Below are 19,223 nucleotides of genomic sequence, written 5' to 3'. Positions count from 1 at the left end.
ATTAATAAACAAACATAAAATTTATGACGTATTTTGTGCTAATTATTAGCGTAGGGAAATGTAAGGAATTGGAGTGGGGCCCCTAATATCGCTTCATTATCGAAAAAATAATGATAACAGCTTCAGGGAAATTAAAAAAAACAGCAACATTGTTTCGGTTATCAATAATAACACAACAATTGCACGCTATAAAAGGTGTAGGATGTACAATAAACCGGTTTAATATTCAACTTTTTTCGAATTTCGATTACGGATAGTGATGAAAAGTTGTGAGATGAGATGGCTTATTTTAAATAAAGGATTTACATTACTTGCAAAGAGTATCATGCAATCATTCAATATTCCCTGAATGATGGATGTATTGATACTTTTATTTGAACTATTTTAATAAAAATACTTAAATATACTTAGTCGGTGCCTCATTATCAAGTTCAAATACTCTGAATTATGTTACTTATAAATAAGGACATAATAACTGTGTAATTTGAATTGATCCAAATGAAATGATAATATCGATGTATATTTAGAAGTTAGAATTACCAATTTTGAAATATAATAATGCATTTGAAGACGAAGAAATTGAAATGTGTACAATTTCCTTATACAAATTGCAACTTGTAGTCAACAAGAGCTTCAGAAACAAAAGGGCTAATAATGTCCTTCCTCAGATGTGCAAGTTTGCACATTTAAAATAATAGGGGTTTATTCATGAAAAGTAAAATACGTCATGTATACAATGTTAAAAGAAATGAACGTTGCTGATTTAGGACCTTTTTTGTATTTCATGCTCTGCAACCTCATTCAAAATGGATAAATCCTTGGTTTGAGAAGGTTTAGGCACTTGTGTATTTGAGATAATGGATACCCTTCCAGGAGAAAGGGGATCTGGTGGTCCATTTGAAGATATTGACATACTTCTAACTCGTTGATTCTGTCGACGAATAAGAGCATCGAGGCCTGGATAAACATTCGTATTCGGATATGAAATAGTGTTATAAACGGAATCTCCTTGGTTAGAGTCCATCGAATCTGAACGATCGAAACTCTTCCCGATAACTATGAGTAAAATAAAGGTTAAGAAATTGAAGAACAGAGTCTGATGAAGATTACTTACGACTCAAGTGTAAGGCCTTTCTATTTTCTATATTGTTAGGAGAATTCTTTGGAGTTCTTGGTGAAGAGATTAGGAATGAGGAAGATGTTCCTTGATCATTGGATAAGGCAAATAAGCTCATTCTTCGAGCATTAATCCGACGCTTTCTTAAATGTACTTCCAATTCTTGATCATCGTCCCCGATGAGATTTCGATTATACTTTTGATGAAGCTAAAAAATAAAGAAAAAACAGCAGCAAATTATAAGTTGCTTGATTAAAAAGATATTACTCGTCTATAAGGATTGGAGAGTACGGCGGATCTTAGCCTCTCAATATCCTCCATTTTTGAAGAGGATCGTTCCACTTTATTAAAGGATTTACCCAACTCTGTGTCACTCAAATCAGATCCACGATATAAACTCTCACGTTGAACGTTGAAACGAACGTTGTTAGTAATGGAAGATGATCGTTTCCGTTTGAGATGTTGTTTAGGTCGAAGATTCCTCTAAAATGGTCACCAATTATGTTCATAATAAAATGGCTATTGAATTAACGTATAAATATATAGAATAATTACATCGTCATTTGTATGCTCATCTAGCATGTATTGATCCTTATGAAGGGACAGAGATTCTATGAGCTCCTTTGTTTTTCCTTCTTCAAGCAGTGTGGCTGGACCGTAGAGGTTACATAAATGATCCCTTAAAATATTAAACAGAGTAATTAGTTGTGATAATCAAAATTGAATCAAACATATATTTTCTTATCTTCTTGTCAAAAGAAATAACTATATTTTTTTATTAACTCTACAATAAATAATTAGGGATGTTGCATTATTTGTTTGAATCATGATATGATATTAGATATCGAACGATTCTTTTTATGATATATCGACATTTAACAATTTATCATATGATATGCTCGCTGCATGATTAAAAATATATTGAATCAATAAACTGACTTATACAATAGGATGACACTAAAATCAACTTTTTGTAGAAGAATAAATGGCTTAGATTAAAAAATGCTTCCCAATTGTGCAAAAAAAAAAAAAAAAAAAAAATCAACAGTTTAAAAAAATATGGAAAGGTTGCTCAATCGTCCTAAAGATATACCTCAAATTAATTCTTTTTGATAAAAATAATAAATTGAGCTTACTAAATTTTTAATAAAATATATGTTATTAATATTTCAATATATATATATATGGTCAAAATGACGTCAATTGAAATTTCACTCATGTTTTCTTTCTTTTGTATAAAATTACAACCAAACTATTGGACTGATAAATATGAAAATTAGCAATTACGTTTATTTCCCCTTAAATTAAACAAAAAAAGTTTAGATTTTTAGTTACCATGACCACTGTTAGCTGTTTATGAACTTTTTACGGAAACTAACCTGTTTAATTCAATTTTAACCCCCTAAAACCAGCAATAAAAATTTAGGCTATCCTATTCGAAGATGGTACTTACTAAACAATTTATCATTTAGTTACATATTTGTTCTTTTTTCTTGATGATACATATTAATTAAATTCCAAGAAGACAAACACTTCTCCTTAGCCTTGTGTGAAAAAAGACAACAAGTGTTCATGGTTAGAGCTGATTAAAGTATCAGAGCAAGCCAGACAGAACTTAATCAAGCAATTTTCTTCATTAACCTTTGAAGCTGATACTTTTGATGAGTAAACTAAAGAAATTATAGATGACAAAAGTGAAGGTGATATAATAATATAATAACTCAAAAAGATAGTAGAAAAAAAAAATATTACTTCCGATTTTTCAGTTGTCCTTGATGGAATGCATGTTTCCCACTGAAAATCAGTTTTTACATTATCAGAAGCACCTTAAACAATGTGAAAGAACTTTCACTTTATGGAAAAATTATTTGTCCTAACAAACAAAGTATAGACACACACAAAAAAAAAAAAAATAATATCACAGTCAATTTCAGTACTGAATTTCTTATTGTCATACATTGGAACGGAAAAATCTTAATAAAAGCTAAAAAATTGTTTAATTATCAGTGTCAGTTTCAGGAAAAAGAATTTCTAAGCTTTTATTGTTCGACAAACTTTCATGTGGGATAGGCAAATAAGAAGCCAAGATTGTATTTAAAGAAATTAAAGAATTTTGGAGCTCTCTGATAGTTTTGTAGAAATTCACCCAGCATTTTAGAATGGTAGGGAAAACTACATTCAAGGCATCAGAAAGGTTGCTTCGCTCCACGTATGCAATGATCCTGCTGAAAGATCATTTGTGCGTGTTCATGACAGAATATAGTGTCAAATGACGAGTCACAACTTCAATGTCTTCTACAAGTCGTAGAAGATCATTAAAGGATCTACCCCATCACCAACAAAAAAAAAAAAATACTTATCAAAGTAATTAGTATTTGTCTAGAAATTACAATAAGAAATTTATATATTTTAAGAATAAACAACTATACGGATTTAAAAATAAATTTACCTAAAAGTAAAATAACTTGAACAAAATAAATCTAAATATAAATAACGTATGTACTTATTCATTTATTTTACATATAATCAAGAAAAATGAACAAAATGTATTCAAATGAGATCTTTTCCGTGAAAACGTCATTAAAGGTCACTAAGGGTATGATAACTAAAAACTTTTTTTTTTTTTGTTGAATTTAGTGTTAACTAAACGTAATAGCAAATTTTTATATTTATTAGTCAATTAGTTGAGTTGAAATATGACAAAGAAAAAAAAGGGTCATTAACTAAATATCAATCAACTTCAATTTACGTTATTTTGAACATATATATTTTATTGTAAATTTAGTAAGTTTAATTGATTGCTTGTATAACAAAACTTTAATTTGAGATAGATGGAGAGTAGACCAGTTCAAATTGTAACTTATTTATTCAAACCTTTTAATATTTGCCTTTTAGACCTTCTCCAAGGTCTATAGAAACTAAATATATAACAATTATTTGGATTTTGGACCGCAGCTATGCCTGCCGGTTGTGCCTAGAAAATTTATTTTTGGGGGCTCTAAAAATGGTTAAAAACGTAATCGTTGGAACTCTTTTAACTATAGCTTCGCAATGGCTTGTCCTATAGCAATGATTGGGGTATCACATCAAAGGCAATAAATTGTACTTCAATTTGTAGTATTATGTTGTTAATCTCTTATTTGTGCCCATAGGTAAATTTTACACTAGATATTAAAAAATACTTGTTTTTAATATTGTTTCTTATTTTTTACCTGTCTATTTAGGAATTCTCCTCTGTTATTATTATCTTGACGTAGATAACGTAGAAAAATAGAATTTAATAGAATAAAATACAAAAAATACATTTTTTCCAAGAACAACGCTAATAATTCCATTCTACAAGAACAATACAATATAACATAATACACATACAATGACTCTTAATGGTTTAAATTAGATTTCTTGAAACTAAATATTTATTTTTGTGGTATTCCTCAACTTACAGTGATCAGTGTCTCTGCTCTTTTTACAAGATAATTTCACTCATTTCCCTTTCTTTAATGATATATACCACAAAGTTATAAAAATGGGGAAATCCAAGCCTTTTTCTGTAAAGATACGGTTCTAAAATTAATAACTGTTTTATAGTAACTTAGACACCGTGCGTCAAAAAATTGGAGAATTATATTTTTTAGTGCAATTTTTGTTAAAAACATTAAATTTTCCATGTCATGTGGAACAAAGACTTATAAGTTGTGAATTTCACGTTGTTCCAAATATGCGTTGAATGGTAATAACAGTTGGAAGTTATGCACAAAAATGTCATAAACCTAACATTGTCATCAAAATTAGAAGAGCTTGATTAAAGCGGTTGGCCATCCTCTTCATCTTCTTCCAATTCAAAATTATGTTGTTTTGGGCCAAAAATACGACGATCCTTTTTGCCAAAATTAAGAAGTTTTGGAGAAGACTTCGATGATAATCGTTTCATGCACAAAACGTTCAAAAAAAATTATGGCAGAAGCCAACCAATGCTGCCATATACAGGGAGCGGGGATCAAATTGTCGCCCAAAATATTTTTCTACAAAAAACAACACAAAATATACATTTTTTAACTTTTTTATTGAAAATCAAAACTATGACGAGCATATAGGTATAGAGTAGCCATTCATTCGATATAATCGCCGTTGGCATCAATAACGCCTCAATACGGCCTCTGAAGCGGCTGCAGGCTCCTCTGACCATCTCATTGTCCATGTTGCCGAATACCTCAGTGATGGAGTCCACCAGGCTGGCCTTAGTGCTATGGGGATGTCTGTTGGTATGTGTCTCGACATAACCCCAGGCAAAATAGTTCAAAGGATTATGGTCGGGAGAGTTAGGAGGCTATAAATCCTTTGTTACGACGTCATAACAGTTCTCTGTTATCCACTGCATGGATATTTTGGACACATAGCAGGGTGCTGAGTCCTGTTGCCACACCCAGGGCCTGTCTCCCGCCACCCCTTGGATCCAGGGCAGAGCCACCTTCTCCATAACATCCAAGTAGACCTCTGTATTGACTTTTAGACCCTTTCAAACATGTGGGGAGGCATAACATGACCTTCACTGCTCACCACCCCGAACACCATGCCCATTGCAGGGAACTTGGCCTTCATTACCTTCCTCACATGGCTGGTGCAGGTGCCTATCCACCTGTTGTTCTGCTTGTTGACCTTCTGATCTTGACAGAAATTCTTTTCATCAGAGAAAAGCCACAGCACCCCGGGCTGCTTTGGGTGCTTGAGCTTGTTGAGCGCTTTTGTTGAATTCATCAGCCTGCTGTCCTTTGCCTTCAGGGTCAAGATCTGGCCCACCTGCATCTTGTAGCTCCTGCACATCAAATCCTCAGATACACAGTCCCTTATTGTTTTCTCATGGCAGCCCAAGATCCCTCGCCATGGCCTTCATGGACCTGGTAGGGTTATCCTCAACCATCTTCTTCATCTTGTCGACAAAGTCTGTGTCCCTGACCTTCCTGTCGTCGCCCTCCTCCTTGGGTACCCTCTTTATGGTGACATCAACATCCCAGGTGTCCTCTAGCTTCTTACAGATATGCTGAACAGTCCGTAAATTCACTTCTAGGGTTGAAGCAATCGTTGAATTGGAGATTTCACCTCCATTATTAATCAATGCCATAACTACGGCGGACCTCGAAAGCTTCTCGTTCTACTTATAGCTCTTTATCTACTCATATGATGACGGCATGATGCTAACTGAACTATGTATCGTCAGCTGACAAAAATAGCTTTCCTATTTGGTAACCGGTTTTTTATTTGATAATGTTGTCTTCAAGTTATCAAGGTTTAAAGTAGGCGACAATGTGATCCCCGCTCCCTGTACTTAGCAACGCCTCTGATAGTGATTCGACGGTTTTTCTATAACAATTTTCTTCTCGCCTTGTCATTGGCATATTCCCAGCCATCTTGGAAGGGACACTTTTAAGTGTTTTGGAGCTTTTAATATCATTTTTTACACAAAATGTGATTCAAATTCTTTGGCTCATGTTTATCAATAGCAAAAAATTGCCATATCTGCCAAATAATTATAAGTATTACGCACAAGCAGGCTAAACATATTTTATAGCTGAAACAGTATAAATATACGTTAGTATACAAACATAAAAAAAATCATACTAAGTGTATGATTTTTCCTTCAAAAATTTGAAAAGCCATTATACTTTTGAACACACCTCGTATCTATATGTAGGGCACCAAAAATAAGTTGCAATTGCATATATTTTCCTTAATTTATTATTATTATTATACTTGATTTCATTGATTTCTTTTGGTTGGATATTTGTGGAATACTACAATAAGATAATAATAATATTAAAATGAAGGTATATTTGGAGTCGAAGTGCGTGCGTGAGCACATCAGTAACCTATCTTTATAAATGTGTGACTACTTAATCTAATAAATAGTAGAGCACGGCATATATATCGTACCATTATTTACCATGTTGTCATGCAGGGAGACATGTTATTTGTAAATTACAATGTAATTGTATCCCTAAACATTAATATTAAAAAAAAATGTTTATTTTTGTATATATTTTTATGCAACTATAAAATACTTCGTACATCGTCTTCCTCGAGGTCCCGCTTTGCTCCCAGATGGTCTTTTGGGTCAATCCCCCACGTCAAAATGTACCTTTTTTCTTCGGGATGGGCGATGGAAAAATTGAGCTAAAACTTAGTTGGCTCATTTTTATAAATTATCACAAAGCTACTCATGGCTGCCAATTTATTGAAACAGAATGAGACCTAAGTTGCTCTTTTCTGAAATAATCTTCATATTGTCTAGATGATCAATAATAATATATTTTATAACAATATTTTAAGCATTATATTTTCATTCATGCTTATTGTAATATATTGGTCCAATTTTGTCAATCCAATAGTGCTTTTTTATTCGTGATTGTATTTTTTTTTACTTGACAATTATGAGGTCAATAATAAAAAATACAGAGATTATACAGAGATATATATTTGACAATTATGAGGCCAATAATAAAAAATACAGAGATATATATATATATATATATATATATACATAATAGTTTGAACAATTTCCGGTAGAAAATAGATGACTTTTGAGTGATAAATAAGTACTATTCAATAGTTGACTTTTTCCATTCATATTAATGAAAAAGGGATGTGAATGTTATAAAACTTGATTGTTTCAGCCTCCAAAATAGACGACATCAAAATTGTGACGTCAATTGAAAGCGCCCTATTTGATATTAAATTACAATTTTAATGGGCGTACAATTAAATAGGCATACATATTTGAATAGAGGGCTTTCTTATAATTTTATTAAAATACATACATTCTAGGGTTTTTTAAATAAGACTATTGACAATACATTTGCTACTATACCATTTGATTTCTGTTACTTGCAATCATCGTTGTTACTTCCACAACCAAGTTGAACAGAAACAATGTTTGTTCGTTTTTTAGTCACCAGTTTTACATCAATATTTGCAGATGGTGGTTTTCATCGAACTTGGTACAAAGATTATATAGCCTGTGGAAACTCAAAACTTACACACTTGGAAAGAAAGAAAAATAGCCTGCCATTCTTGAATGATACATTTGACAAAAATCTTTATTCATCTTTTTCTGATAAATAGCCAATGTAAAGTAGATTTATTCTATTCGGCCTCTATTGACCATACAGATTGGGATGCGCCTCTTACATAAAGAGTTGCAAATATTGTGAATGAAGTTAAGGTCCATTTTAGCCCACTCCTTTTCGACAGAAGCATTAATAACTTTAACGTTCAGGTGACGGATGCTACAGGTCTCCTTTCAATATGCTACCAGAAAGAAAAGTCGAAGGGATTAAGGTCTGAACTGTATGGTAGGCACATTCTACTTCCCCAGAAAACGATGTTGTTAGCTCAGAAGGTCTGAGTAATTTTCACTAAGTGACTGGGGGTCCCTCTTGCCCATAGATGACGTTACCTTTAAGGAAATTTGCCTGGACACAGGGGAGCAGGCTATGCATTGAAAACACTTGGTCCCACAGCCACCTGGATGGTCCTTTTTGATGGTGTCTTTGAGAATATCTACATTAATGATGGGCCTTTGATGAGACCGGTCCAGGCTGAGGTTTTTTGTTGGACCAAATTAATTCGGTCCAACAAAAAGTATAGCTTATATTGCACAGTGTAATATTTATCTATACCAATATATAAAAAAATGCATAGTAATAAGTTTACATATATTGATAAAGCAAATTCTGTTTATATGTATGCTATACGTTAATCATTTTTAAGTGTACATATATATTTGAATTAGGAAATAAAAATATCATTGAGCTTGCACGTTATATAAACACTAATGATGCCTCATTTTTAACAACGAGTGTGTGTAGCTAGTCACTAGTAACACACAGAGAGATTGGTGAATAGTTAATAGGAATTTTTGTCATGGCTTGTTAATTTACCATAATATACGTTGGTTTCAGGGTTACCCACAAAAGTGGGTTGAAGAGGCCAATGCTCGTCCTCCACCCCTTTCTAAAAAAATAGAGTATGTTCTGATGTTAGCATAAACTATTCGGTTATCTGTTTGTGTGGAAATTTTATATGTTAAAAGAAGTCAAATTTGTTTTGGTACAAAGTAGTTTTTCTAAAAATGAAAATTTGTCAACATTTGTCTCCTCTTAAAATTGAGGCTCGACCTAACAAAGTTTTATCTAAGTATTTTATGCCGTTTTTTTGGTTGTTTTTTTCATAACCAGAATTTATTTCAAAGATTTTGAAATGCTCGAAGCGTAATACAAAGTACTAACATAGAGTAATTCAGACACACATAAAATATCTGTAAAAATATTCAAGACCTTAGTTTAATTTTATTTAAAATGCAAGTATAGTTTCCTACAATATTCATCATGCCTCCGTCAAGCTTACGGCTGGATGCTTTCACGGCGTTAATACAGAATTTAATGTGCACAATCACTGTGTGATTATATATTTTGTTATTGGAAGCTAGTGTGAAAAAGTCCTTTCTACTTAATGAGGCTCCGAAGCGGTCCTTTACAAGCTCACTAAGAGTAGAGTAAACACGGTTTTAAACTAGGAACTCCCCCAGTATTTTTTGTCTATTAAAAAGTAAGCAATTTATTAAATAGTTAAAAGAGATAAAGCGCTTTAAAAAAAAAAAGAGAATAACGACTCTGATTAATAACAATATACTTAGGAATCATTATGTATCCTTAATTGATGATTCAACCGTTAAGTTTATTTAAAAACAGAAGAGTATATATAACTAAAATTAATTATCATGATGATGTCATACGTAAGAAGAAGAGAAAATAAACGTTTTTTGACATACCAAATGAAAAATCATGACTTCCCTTCAAGTTTAAAGTACTCCAGATGAATACATCTAATAAAAATAGGTATATATTTTGTTGTTCAGGCATTAAAAAACAATTTAATTAACATCAATATTTTTTTTTATCTTAATTTGGGAGTATATTATACGTATGAAAATATACCAATACTATACTATGTATAATCGAGTTAAAGTTTGAAGGCTATTTAGAGCTTCGTTGTACATATTTTTAAATGAAATATATCCATTAGGGTGTACTCTAATGACAAAAATTGGGAATTTGGTATCACCTGCTTTTTTTATTTTGCATTTTCCCCCTCTAAACAAGAAAATGATAATTAGACGTCCGGGAAAATGTTCCTTCGCGTGTTGATTTGAAATTTTTTTGATGTTGTTTCTCTAAAATCATCGATTTGAATCAAGCTACAGGATTTTAATTTAATTAAGTATTATAGATAAAGTATATATTTTTCAACAATAATTAAACCACTTTTCTTTAACTTGCCTCATTATACGAGTACTTTAGTTCCAAACATACCCGCTAATGGAGCACTATTGTATTTTGGTAGAGCGTATTACACACATTTATTTTGATGTTTTCTTCATTTTTACAACTCAAATCACGTTTTTTGATACCTAGTATCAAATATACTTTCAGTCTACATTTATGCCAAATAATACACACTACTGTACCAATTTAAAATGTTGGACTAAAAAACTGCAATTAAACTCTTAAAAATATGACATTTTATTTATAATCCCTTAATTTGTAGGGTTAATTTGTTTTATTTAAGCATATTTAAATTTTTATATTCTAAAAGTGTAACATTTTTCATTATTGACTATGAATGAATTATGGCTTCTAATTGTTTTTTGGTTCTTTTTTGCTTGATTAATTACTAAAATCAAACACAATTTCAATTATGCTCTGAGATATCTCTCTTGTCCGTAAATTTGAGCTGAAGCATTAGCTCTTTTACTTCTTTTACTGGACGTTCACAACTTTATGTGTGGCATGATATTTTAGGAAGCTAAAGAGGTAAATAAACAAAACTAGTTAGTTGACTTTGAGGAATGACTGCTCTAATAAAAGACTCAGTGGCGTTGTTCCAATCCTGGATATTAATAATTGACGTAGCATCCCAATAAAACCTGCGTATATTTGTACACTTTTCAAACAATAAGGATTTTGCTTGATAAATTACTGCAAGATTGAATAATATAGAGGGTATCAAGTTTCTATATGGAATAATTTTCATTTTCAAGTGTTTGAGTCATCTGTTCTTCCAATTGGGCTTTATTCTGAAGAAGCTTGAAAATCATTAAATTGTGAAATTATAATTTCCAGACTGAATCACTCAAGAAAATCATTAAGAATTAATAGCCTAACACATAAAATTCACCATCTTCTGAGAAAATCATTAAGAATTAATAGCCTAACAGATCAAATTCACCATCTTCTGAGAAAATCATTAAGAATTAATAGCCTAACAGATCAAATTCACCATCTTCTGATAAGCAGTGATCCCTTCATATCTCACCTACGAAAATATAATTATAAAAGAAATAAACTAAAAAATTTGGCAGATACTAGATCAATATTTATATTACTAAATTAAACGATTACTCTAATGAGATAGATTAAATTCATGTTTTTGATTATTTGCCCTGTAGCAACATATTAAAATATATTTTAATAATTTTCATAAATATAAAGATAAATGCTATAAAAATTATTTGAAATCAGTTGAAGTAATAATACTTTTGATAAATTAAGTTAAATACAACTTAATTTACTTACAACTGGAATTGTAAAAATAAATATTTAATATCCATTTTCATAATTTTGGACACTTTTTCATATTAATAAAGTACTGCGCACTGGGACTGGGATACTGATATTTTGCATAAGTGCTTCTTTTGAGCCTAGTCATTCTAAAAACCAGAGTCCCGATTTTTTTTTGTGTGACAAGAAGACAAAAGAAATGTTTTTTTGCGTTTAAATAAATTGATTTTTTCTTGAATATTGAATTTGTACATTACTCAAGTTTTTTTGAAATTTGTCTGGAGATTGTCTTTATATCAATTTAAAATATAAAAATTGATGTTCAACTTAAATATTTTTTTCTATTTTTCTCTTCATCAAACGTCAATTTTTAATTATTCAGAAAAAATGCCCAAAAACGATACAATTACAATATAAATTTATAAAATTAAACCATACAACATAATATTTTCTAATTTTTGCAATATTTGCAAAAATGAACTAGTTATCGAGAGTTATTTTTCGACCACATTACTTTTCATAACTTTTTTTTTTGCAAATACGATTTTTTTAGTAAGTTTGTCTTACTCTTTACAATTTCAATAAATGCTTCTTTTTTTTGCAAAATTAATACAAAACATGTTTCTGCAATTTTCTTCACTAATTTCGATTTTGCTATTTTTTGACAAAATAAAAGATGGACTTTCCATCTTGAAATTCTTTTTAATGCTTGAGTTTTTAAAACATTTTTTTTATTTTAAATAATGCATTTTATATCATATACAGGCACTATATTGTAACGCGTCTAAGAATACTCTCAAGCTCTATCGAGCAACGCCAGGTAACCATTTGCTAGTATCTTATATTATTAATGTAAATTTTTTATGTTTGTGGACATAACAAATCAAGGTACTTACGAGAGAGCAAGTTTTTCATAGACCATGGTGATCCCTGCTTGTTGATTCCTTTTGCAAAACCATTTCATTAAGTAAACATCATCATAATGCCCAATCATTTTCTACAAAAAGAAGTATAAATAAGTACGTAAATTCTAAATTAGCATATATTTTCAACACAAAGAGATTCACATAATCGAACAATATTATTTTTTTTTTTTTTTCAGTGGAGAGGAAGGAGATAAAAAACCAATTTTAATTTAAGCTATAATTTTCTGATTTAAAAGTGTTTTCGAAGCACATTGAAAAAATAAATTTGCAGACAATGATAAAGGGAGGGCTATGCCCCATTACTTCTATGTAATGCATATATTAACAAAAATATTTACGGAAATAATACACATTTTGATTTCTTTCAGACATAGGCTCAAAAAAAAAAAAAAAAAAAAAAAAAAAGATATAGGATCACACATAATTTATAATGCCGTGTGCCAAAACTACAGCACTACAAATCAGAAATTTTGGGAACATATTTTAATTTATTTTTACAGTTATTATAGAATATTTTTTTATTATTATCTAGACGTATATGCAAACCAAAAAAAAATAAACTACAAATTAATAAAAATAAAGAAATCTTTTTGAAGACAATATTACACTATCAGAGATTCGGCTATCACCAAAGGAGAGTACTACAATAAAAAAAATCATGACCCATAAGCCAAGGCTTTAGGTATTAATAGTATCGGATACCTAAGTTTTAACAATACAAATATATACTTATCTTACATGAAGATGTTAGTCGTTGGAGAAAATAACTAAAAAGATGTTATACAATATTATACTGATAGATTTATTCCCTGTAACTCTAGATGGATACAACGAATTTTTATAGCACTATTTTAATTAATGATTTTTGATATAACTGATCCTACGAGTATAGTACCTGATCCCTTAATCCTTAAATTTGTACTTCTTCATTTATTAATCATTTCTACATCATTGGGGAAGTCATGTAATGTACTTTGGATGATTTTTTTTATTTTTACTTGATTGATAATCAGTTTTATATTCCGAAATAGTACGTGTACTATTTTTACAAATATTTTTGAACATACAAAATATATATCAAAGATGATATACACTTTTTAAGAATAATATAGCTCTTATATGTATGTAACTTAAACAACAATTTTTTTAATTGAGTTGCTATGAACAATAAACATATACCACAAAGGAAAAATGTTCGAAAAAATGGTAATCTAAAAAAATCAACGACATTGGCTTTGAAAGTTTAAGAAAATTAGCTATCTTCAATGCCATTCCTTTTATTGATAATCGTCTTCTAAAATTATCCAGAAGAATCATTCTCAGAAAGTTAATAAATGTAATATTATTGGTTTGATTCTAAGCGGATAGTAATAGCATATTCAAAAAATAGACACTCAAAATTGTACGACAATAAAATAAATATTCAATTAATCCAAACAAAATTGTGGTTTATGGACTATGAATGGATAATAATGATAATTAATTAGTAAAAAAGGTATACGCTGAGCGGTAAATAATATATATAAATTATAATGGTAATTATTAATGAGAAAATGAATAAAATACAGAAGCTCGTTTTTAGCGTTCAAATTATGTAGTAAAATATGTCTTTGAATAGCATGTGATAAAATAAGCTTTTTATCTACGCATTTTTGGAGCACTTTAAATGATTATATACATGGAGAGTGAACGGGTTTCAATAATATACAGGTTGAGAAATAGAAAATTAGAATTCTCTTCGAGGTGGTCTAGCCTCAGTTTTAAAAGCATGCATATTAAATACTTTGCATCATTCAAAAGAGCTACAATTTGATGTATGTTTTGTTTTTGTGCGATCAATAATACAAGAAACAAACAAAACGAAGGAGGTGAGCGATCTCCTCCGTGCAGAAGTCCATGTCCGACTTGAAGATCTTCACAGTGGACGCTATTCGGAACAGGGGAAATGATCACTTCTTGGCTGAATCAAGAACTCAGTTGGAGGGAATCTACAAGACCAAACGTTCAGCTGAGGTTATGGTCCTCGGTAGTGTGTCGTCCGACGGTAGCAAGATGCCTCCTTAATTCTTTGATGCTGACGAAAAAGTCAACACGAACGTCTACTAAGAGGGCCTTCCAGTACAATGCCTTATCATGGTTGAAGAGCACGTTCCCCAGGGATAATTATGTGTTTACCCAAGACGGCGGTGCTCTGTTATACACGTCCTAGAAGGTGCAGAATTTCTGAAAGGAGAATATGGATACCCTCTAGCCAACATAATTATATTATTCGTCCTCACGCGACGTGAACCCCTGGACTTTGCTATATAGTATGTCTTGGAGGGCAAGATGAACATAACTTATCGCCCGAATGTCGATGGCCTGAATTTCGTGATCAGGTGAAGTGGAACAACTTGTCCCCTGACTGTTTCAAGGACAGGTGTGATTCTGTTCGTCCCCGTATCCAAGCCACCATTCATAATAGAGGAGGATATACAGGATAATTTTATTAGAAAATTGTTAAATGACCAACTTTTGTTTCAAAAATTTGCCATAAACATATTACAAAAAATAAAAATATCTAGAACTGAAAACGGCTTTTAAAATATTCTACTTTTTCGAGTCCTCACCTTGTACAAAATATGAACGAACAATGAGTTGTACTTTTGACATAAAAAAATTATATTGATAATATTTTAAGATTGTTATCATATTAATTGTTATTGTTACTCTTAATCATAGGTTCAAAAATGAACATTTCCATTTCTGATTAAATATTTGAAGAACTATGGGAATCCTCAGTATAACTTTTCTAATGAAATTAGTCTTCCAGAATTATGTAAGTATATTAATGGCGTGGAAATGAAAAATAACTTCAATATCATCATTCTCTATAAGGGTTGTTAATATTTTAATATTCAATAAAGTGATCAAATAAATTTGCCACAACCCATGGCTTTTAATATAAATAATTGCAATTCTAACTTAATGAAAAAAATAGAGTCTTAGTCTATAAGTTGAAAAGGATTTCAATATACAAAAACAAATTTAAAAGGACCATATGAATATCATCATATATTTATTAAATATTTGTAATCTATAAACAAAATAATAATAATAAAATTGATGCAAAGTAAGAGTCATGAGTATCCGACTCAATAATTCCTTAAAATTTACGAGAAATTATTTAAATCATCGATATATCCTATAAATACAAAAGGGATAAAGGGCTCTGATAAAAATAGTATTGAGATTTATTTAAATTGTATAAAGAGATTTCGTGATAAATTTTTATCTATTGTGGTTGCCTTTATTTAGGATATATAAAAGAATCAATCCTTAATACAAAATATCTTGACTTTCATGAGAAAAAATGTTGGTCATTCTCCTCAAAGCATCTTGAAATTAATATCATGCAAATACCACTATTTAAATAAATCATCTGTTACTAGGTGTCGAGGAGTAATTCATGAATTGACCATGTTCAGTGATATTTTCTTGATCCAAAACGATGTGAGCTCTTTTTTATCTTCCTGAGTCATTTCTTCGTCACAAAAGAAACAGATTCCAAGGGCTGAAATTATTTCACATTACCCTCAAAATGATGGTCAAAAAAGCCATGTAGTTACTTTTTCTGAAGAAACCAGAAGACTTGGGCAAGGAACCAATGAGGTGAATTCCTCTTTGCAAAATGAACGTTTGAATACATGTGAATGTTTTCATGACTAAACAATTTAACATAAATGAGATCTATGTTTATTTATATCTAATAATATTCAAGTGTAAAGATATTATTGGATTATGTACTAAACTCTACTGTCCATCATGAACGACAAACTTTTTAGCTCTATTTGATTTATTTTTATAATACCCTGCATTACACTTTTTACATTACGATCATGAAAAACATATTGCAATTATAGCAAATAATTAAATGAAGTCAAATAAATAGTTAATACGACCCATCCTAGACCTTTTAAATAGATCTTATGTCAACTGAAAATTTTAAGCTAATTTACAACGAGAAGACAAAACATGCCTTTCTTATACTGATTATCCTTAAGGCCATTAGGCCTTTTTTTTTTGGTACCGTAATTGTATAACTAAAGTATAAATACACTTCGTAGATGATTAGGGTTATTTATTTTTGTTTTAAAAAAACTTATATGATTTTTTAGAGTATAATTATGATTCAATGGTTTTAATTAATATTTTAGGTTTCTAGTTAAATCTAAAGAAAATACATAACCTTGTCCGACAATTTGACTTGTATTTAATTAAATCAGATCAATCTTAGTCAAAAAACGTGATAACAATAAACTATCCAAAAGAAGTTCAAAACGCATATACAAAATTTTAGACAAATCAGAATTAGAGATACTAAAAAACATTCTTGATTAATATACATGACTCCTCTTTCCCTTATAGTTTCTTCACTTAAACCTAACCAATTTACAAGACTTTGTGTATCTCAAGTTTTTGAACATAATTTTTTCAACCCTTTAGTTTAGTTTATAAGTTATAAGTAACTCTCCCAGTTACAGTCTCATTTATATCCCAAAGAATCGAAACACTAACTTGAACAAGATTATTTTTCTTAACCTTCTTAAGATCCTTGGTTTAACCATAACGATATTAATTCCTTCTGCGTATTGCATTTCCCTTCTCTCCTTCCATGATGTTAAAAGTATACTTTGTTAATTTTGAGGTATTGTAAAGCCTTTGATCTAATTTGGTAGCTAATAAAGTTTCAGAAGATCTAAAAATTGTGTAGCTCAATTATCTTGTTTTATGATATAGTGGGTATATATAGTCGTTATCACACTATTAACATAGAAATTTATATTTCATTTTGTGTTCAGCTATCGATGTTTCTTTTTCTTTTCTCATAATCAGTGCTCTGAAAGTTGATTAGTGTTGGCCTTATTAAGCTGTAAACTATTCTTTAGAATATTAATTAAATAGTTAGTAAGAATGGCCTAGCTACTATTTTGGGCAGTGCCTATATTCTATTTTTTTGTTTAAAGTTAAGTGTCCCATACAAAGTGTTTTCACGGGACGTCAGCATTGTTAAAGTCGGCTATTTTTGTGGGCATAAACGCTCCAGTTTTAAAAATATGACAACCCCTTTTTCATAAATATTAAGAAAAATAGTGAACTAATGGATGTCATAATGGAACAGACAAATAACAGGACCTGAACCTTACTGTCTATTTATTTTATTTGGTTGGTTGGTTTCAACTAGTGGCTAAAAAAAAGCCCAATATTGTCGACTCATGATAAAAATGATAAAGTATACTAAAAAAATATGACAAAATTTAATGAAATAATATGCTAAAATGAAATGATATAATGTTGTGTGGAATTAAAGTAGATGTGGATTATTATTTAAAAGTATCTCAAACCCACAAAGTGAAGACGTTCTTTCCACCTCTTCGGGGAGGCTGTTCTATATCCGTATAGTTCGGTTTAAAAAAGATATGTTGGAGGTAATTAGTATTTGCCGATGGCTGAACTAAGTAAAAATTGGAAGACAACGTAGTGTTGTACACCTTGTAAACCAACCTCATAGGATATATCACCGCATACCATCTTAATCAAGCGTTTCTGTACATTTTCAAGAGCTCTAATTTCCTCTCTATACGTTCGACTCCACAACTGAGAAGCATAGTTTAAAATAGGGATAAAATATGCTACATAAAGCTTCTTCATCAACTTCATATTTCTGGTTTTAAAACTCCTTTTAATAAACCCAAGCGTTGTCTTTGCTTTTCTAACAATATTAAAAATGTGAGTGCTGAATTTCATAATAGAAGATGTCAGCACTCCAAGGTCCTTACAGACACCCACATTCTTCATCTCTCCAAGATCAATAGCACCGCCCCGAAAAATCATAAAAGAGCACTTTTAAAGATTTACAGGAACTCTTCATTAATTAAATATTAAAAATCTATCTATCTTTTTTTTATTTTTATAAAATAATCATAAAATGTATTAGACTTGAGTTATTACAATCTCATTTACATTTTGTAATGAGTTAAAAATTAATTATTGCAGATGAAATCATAAGCATTAAATATTTTATTTTCTCGTGCTTAATCCATAAAAAAAAAAAAATACAAAATGTTTCCATTTTTTGTACATATTACATTGTGTTAATTAAAACATCAGTGTTTATCATTGACGTCAAGTAGTTCTCAATGCAGAAGTTAAACTATTTTTATAATTTAAAACCATTTGATAAGATTTCATGAAAATTTATTGGAAAATTGTACATTTTATGTAGTAAAAAATTCTCATTTTTAGGCCCCCAAAATGGCGTAGCCTTTCCCTATGATACATTTCTTGACGTTTGTGAAAAAATTTTATACAGTAAAATTTTTTAGTGTATTTTGTTGACAAACCCGTCAATTTTTTTGCTACTTTTTATCTTATTGTATTTTAAGTGTTGATTGGTTGAATTTGAATTAGCTCATGCTGAGCTATGCTGTGTCGTTGTATCACAGAACTTTTCTTCAAAAAAAACCAAACAAACAGGAAAACCTGATTGAATATTCTGATATGCTCTTAAAAAAGAGAGAGTAATCC

At 30.4% G+C, this 19,223-nt stretch overlaps 1 protein-coding gene across 3 annotated transcripts in view; it reads right to left on the bottom strand.

Annotated features, from left to right (window-relative positions):
- Positions 1-504: 504 nt before the first annotated feature.
- LOC121126158 (probable Na(+)/H(+) antiporter nhx-9) overlaps positions 505-19,223 on the bottom strand; it is a 210,874-nt gene continuing 192,155 nt past the window's right edge. For all 3 annotated transcript variants that reach the window (XM_071891658.1, XM_071891659.1, XM_040721465.2), the window contains 5 exons: positions 12,627-12,727; positions 1,673-1,796; positions 1,385-1,600; positions 1,115-1,325; positions 505-1,056 (listed from right to left, as the gene is read on the bottom strand). In XM_071891658.1, coding sequence (XP_071747759.1) covers positions 764-1,056; positions 1,115-1,325; positions 1,385-1,600; positions 1,673-1,796; positions 12,627-12,727 — 945 coding nt within the window. In that variant the 3' untranslated portion in view covers positions 505-763. The remainder of the gene's footprint in view (positions 1,057-1,114; positions 1,326-1,384; positions 1,601-1,672; positions 1,797-12,626; positions 12,728-19,223) is intronic.

Source organism: Lepeophtheirus salmonis, chromosome 11, assembly GCF_016086655.4.
Source record: "Lepeophtheirus salmonis chromosome 11, UVic_Lsal_1.4, whole genome shotgun sequence".
Taxonomy (NCBI): Eukaryota; Metazoa; Arthropoda; class Copepoda; order Siphonostomatoida; family Caligidae; genus Lepeophtheirus; species Lepeophtheirus salmonis.
Note: the sequence above shows the minus strand (reverse complement) of the source record. Positions and strands in the feature narration are given on the sequence as shown.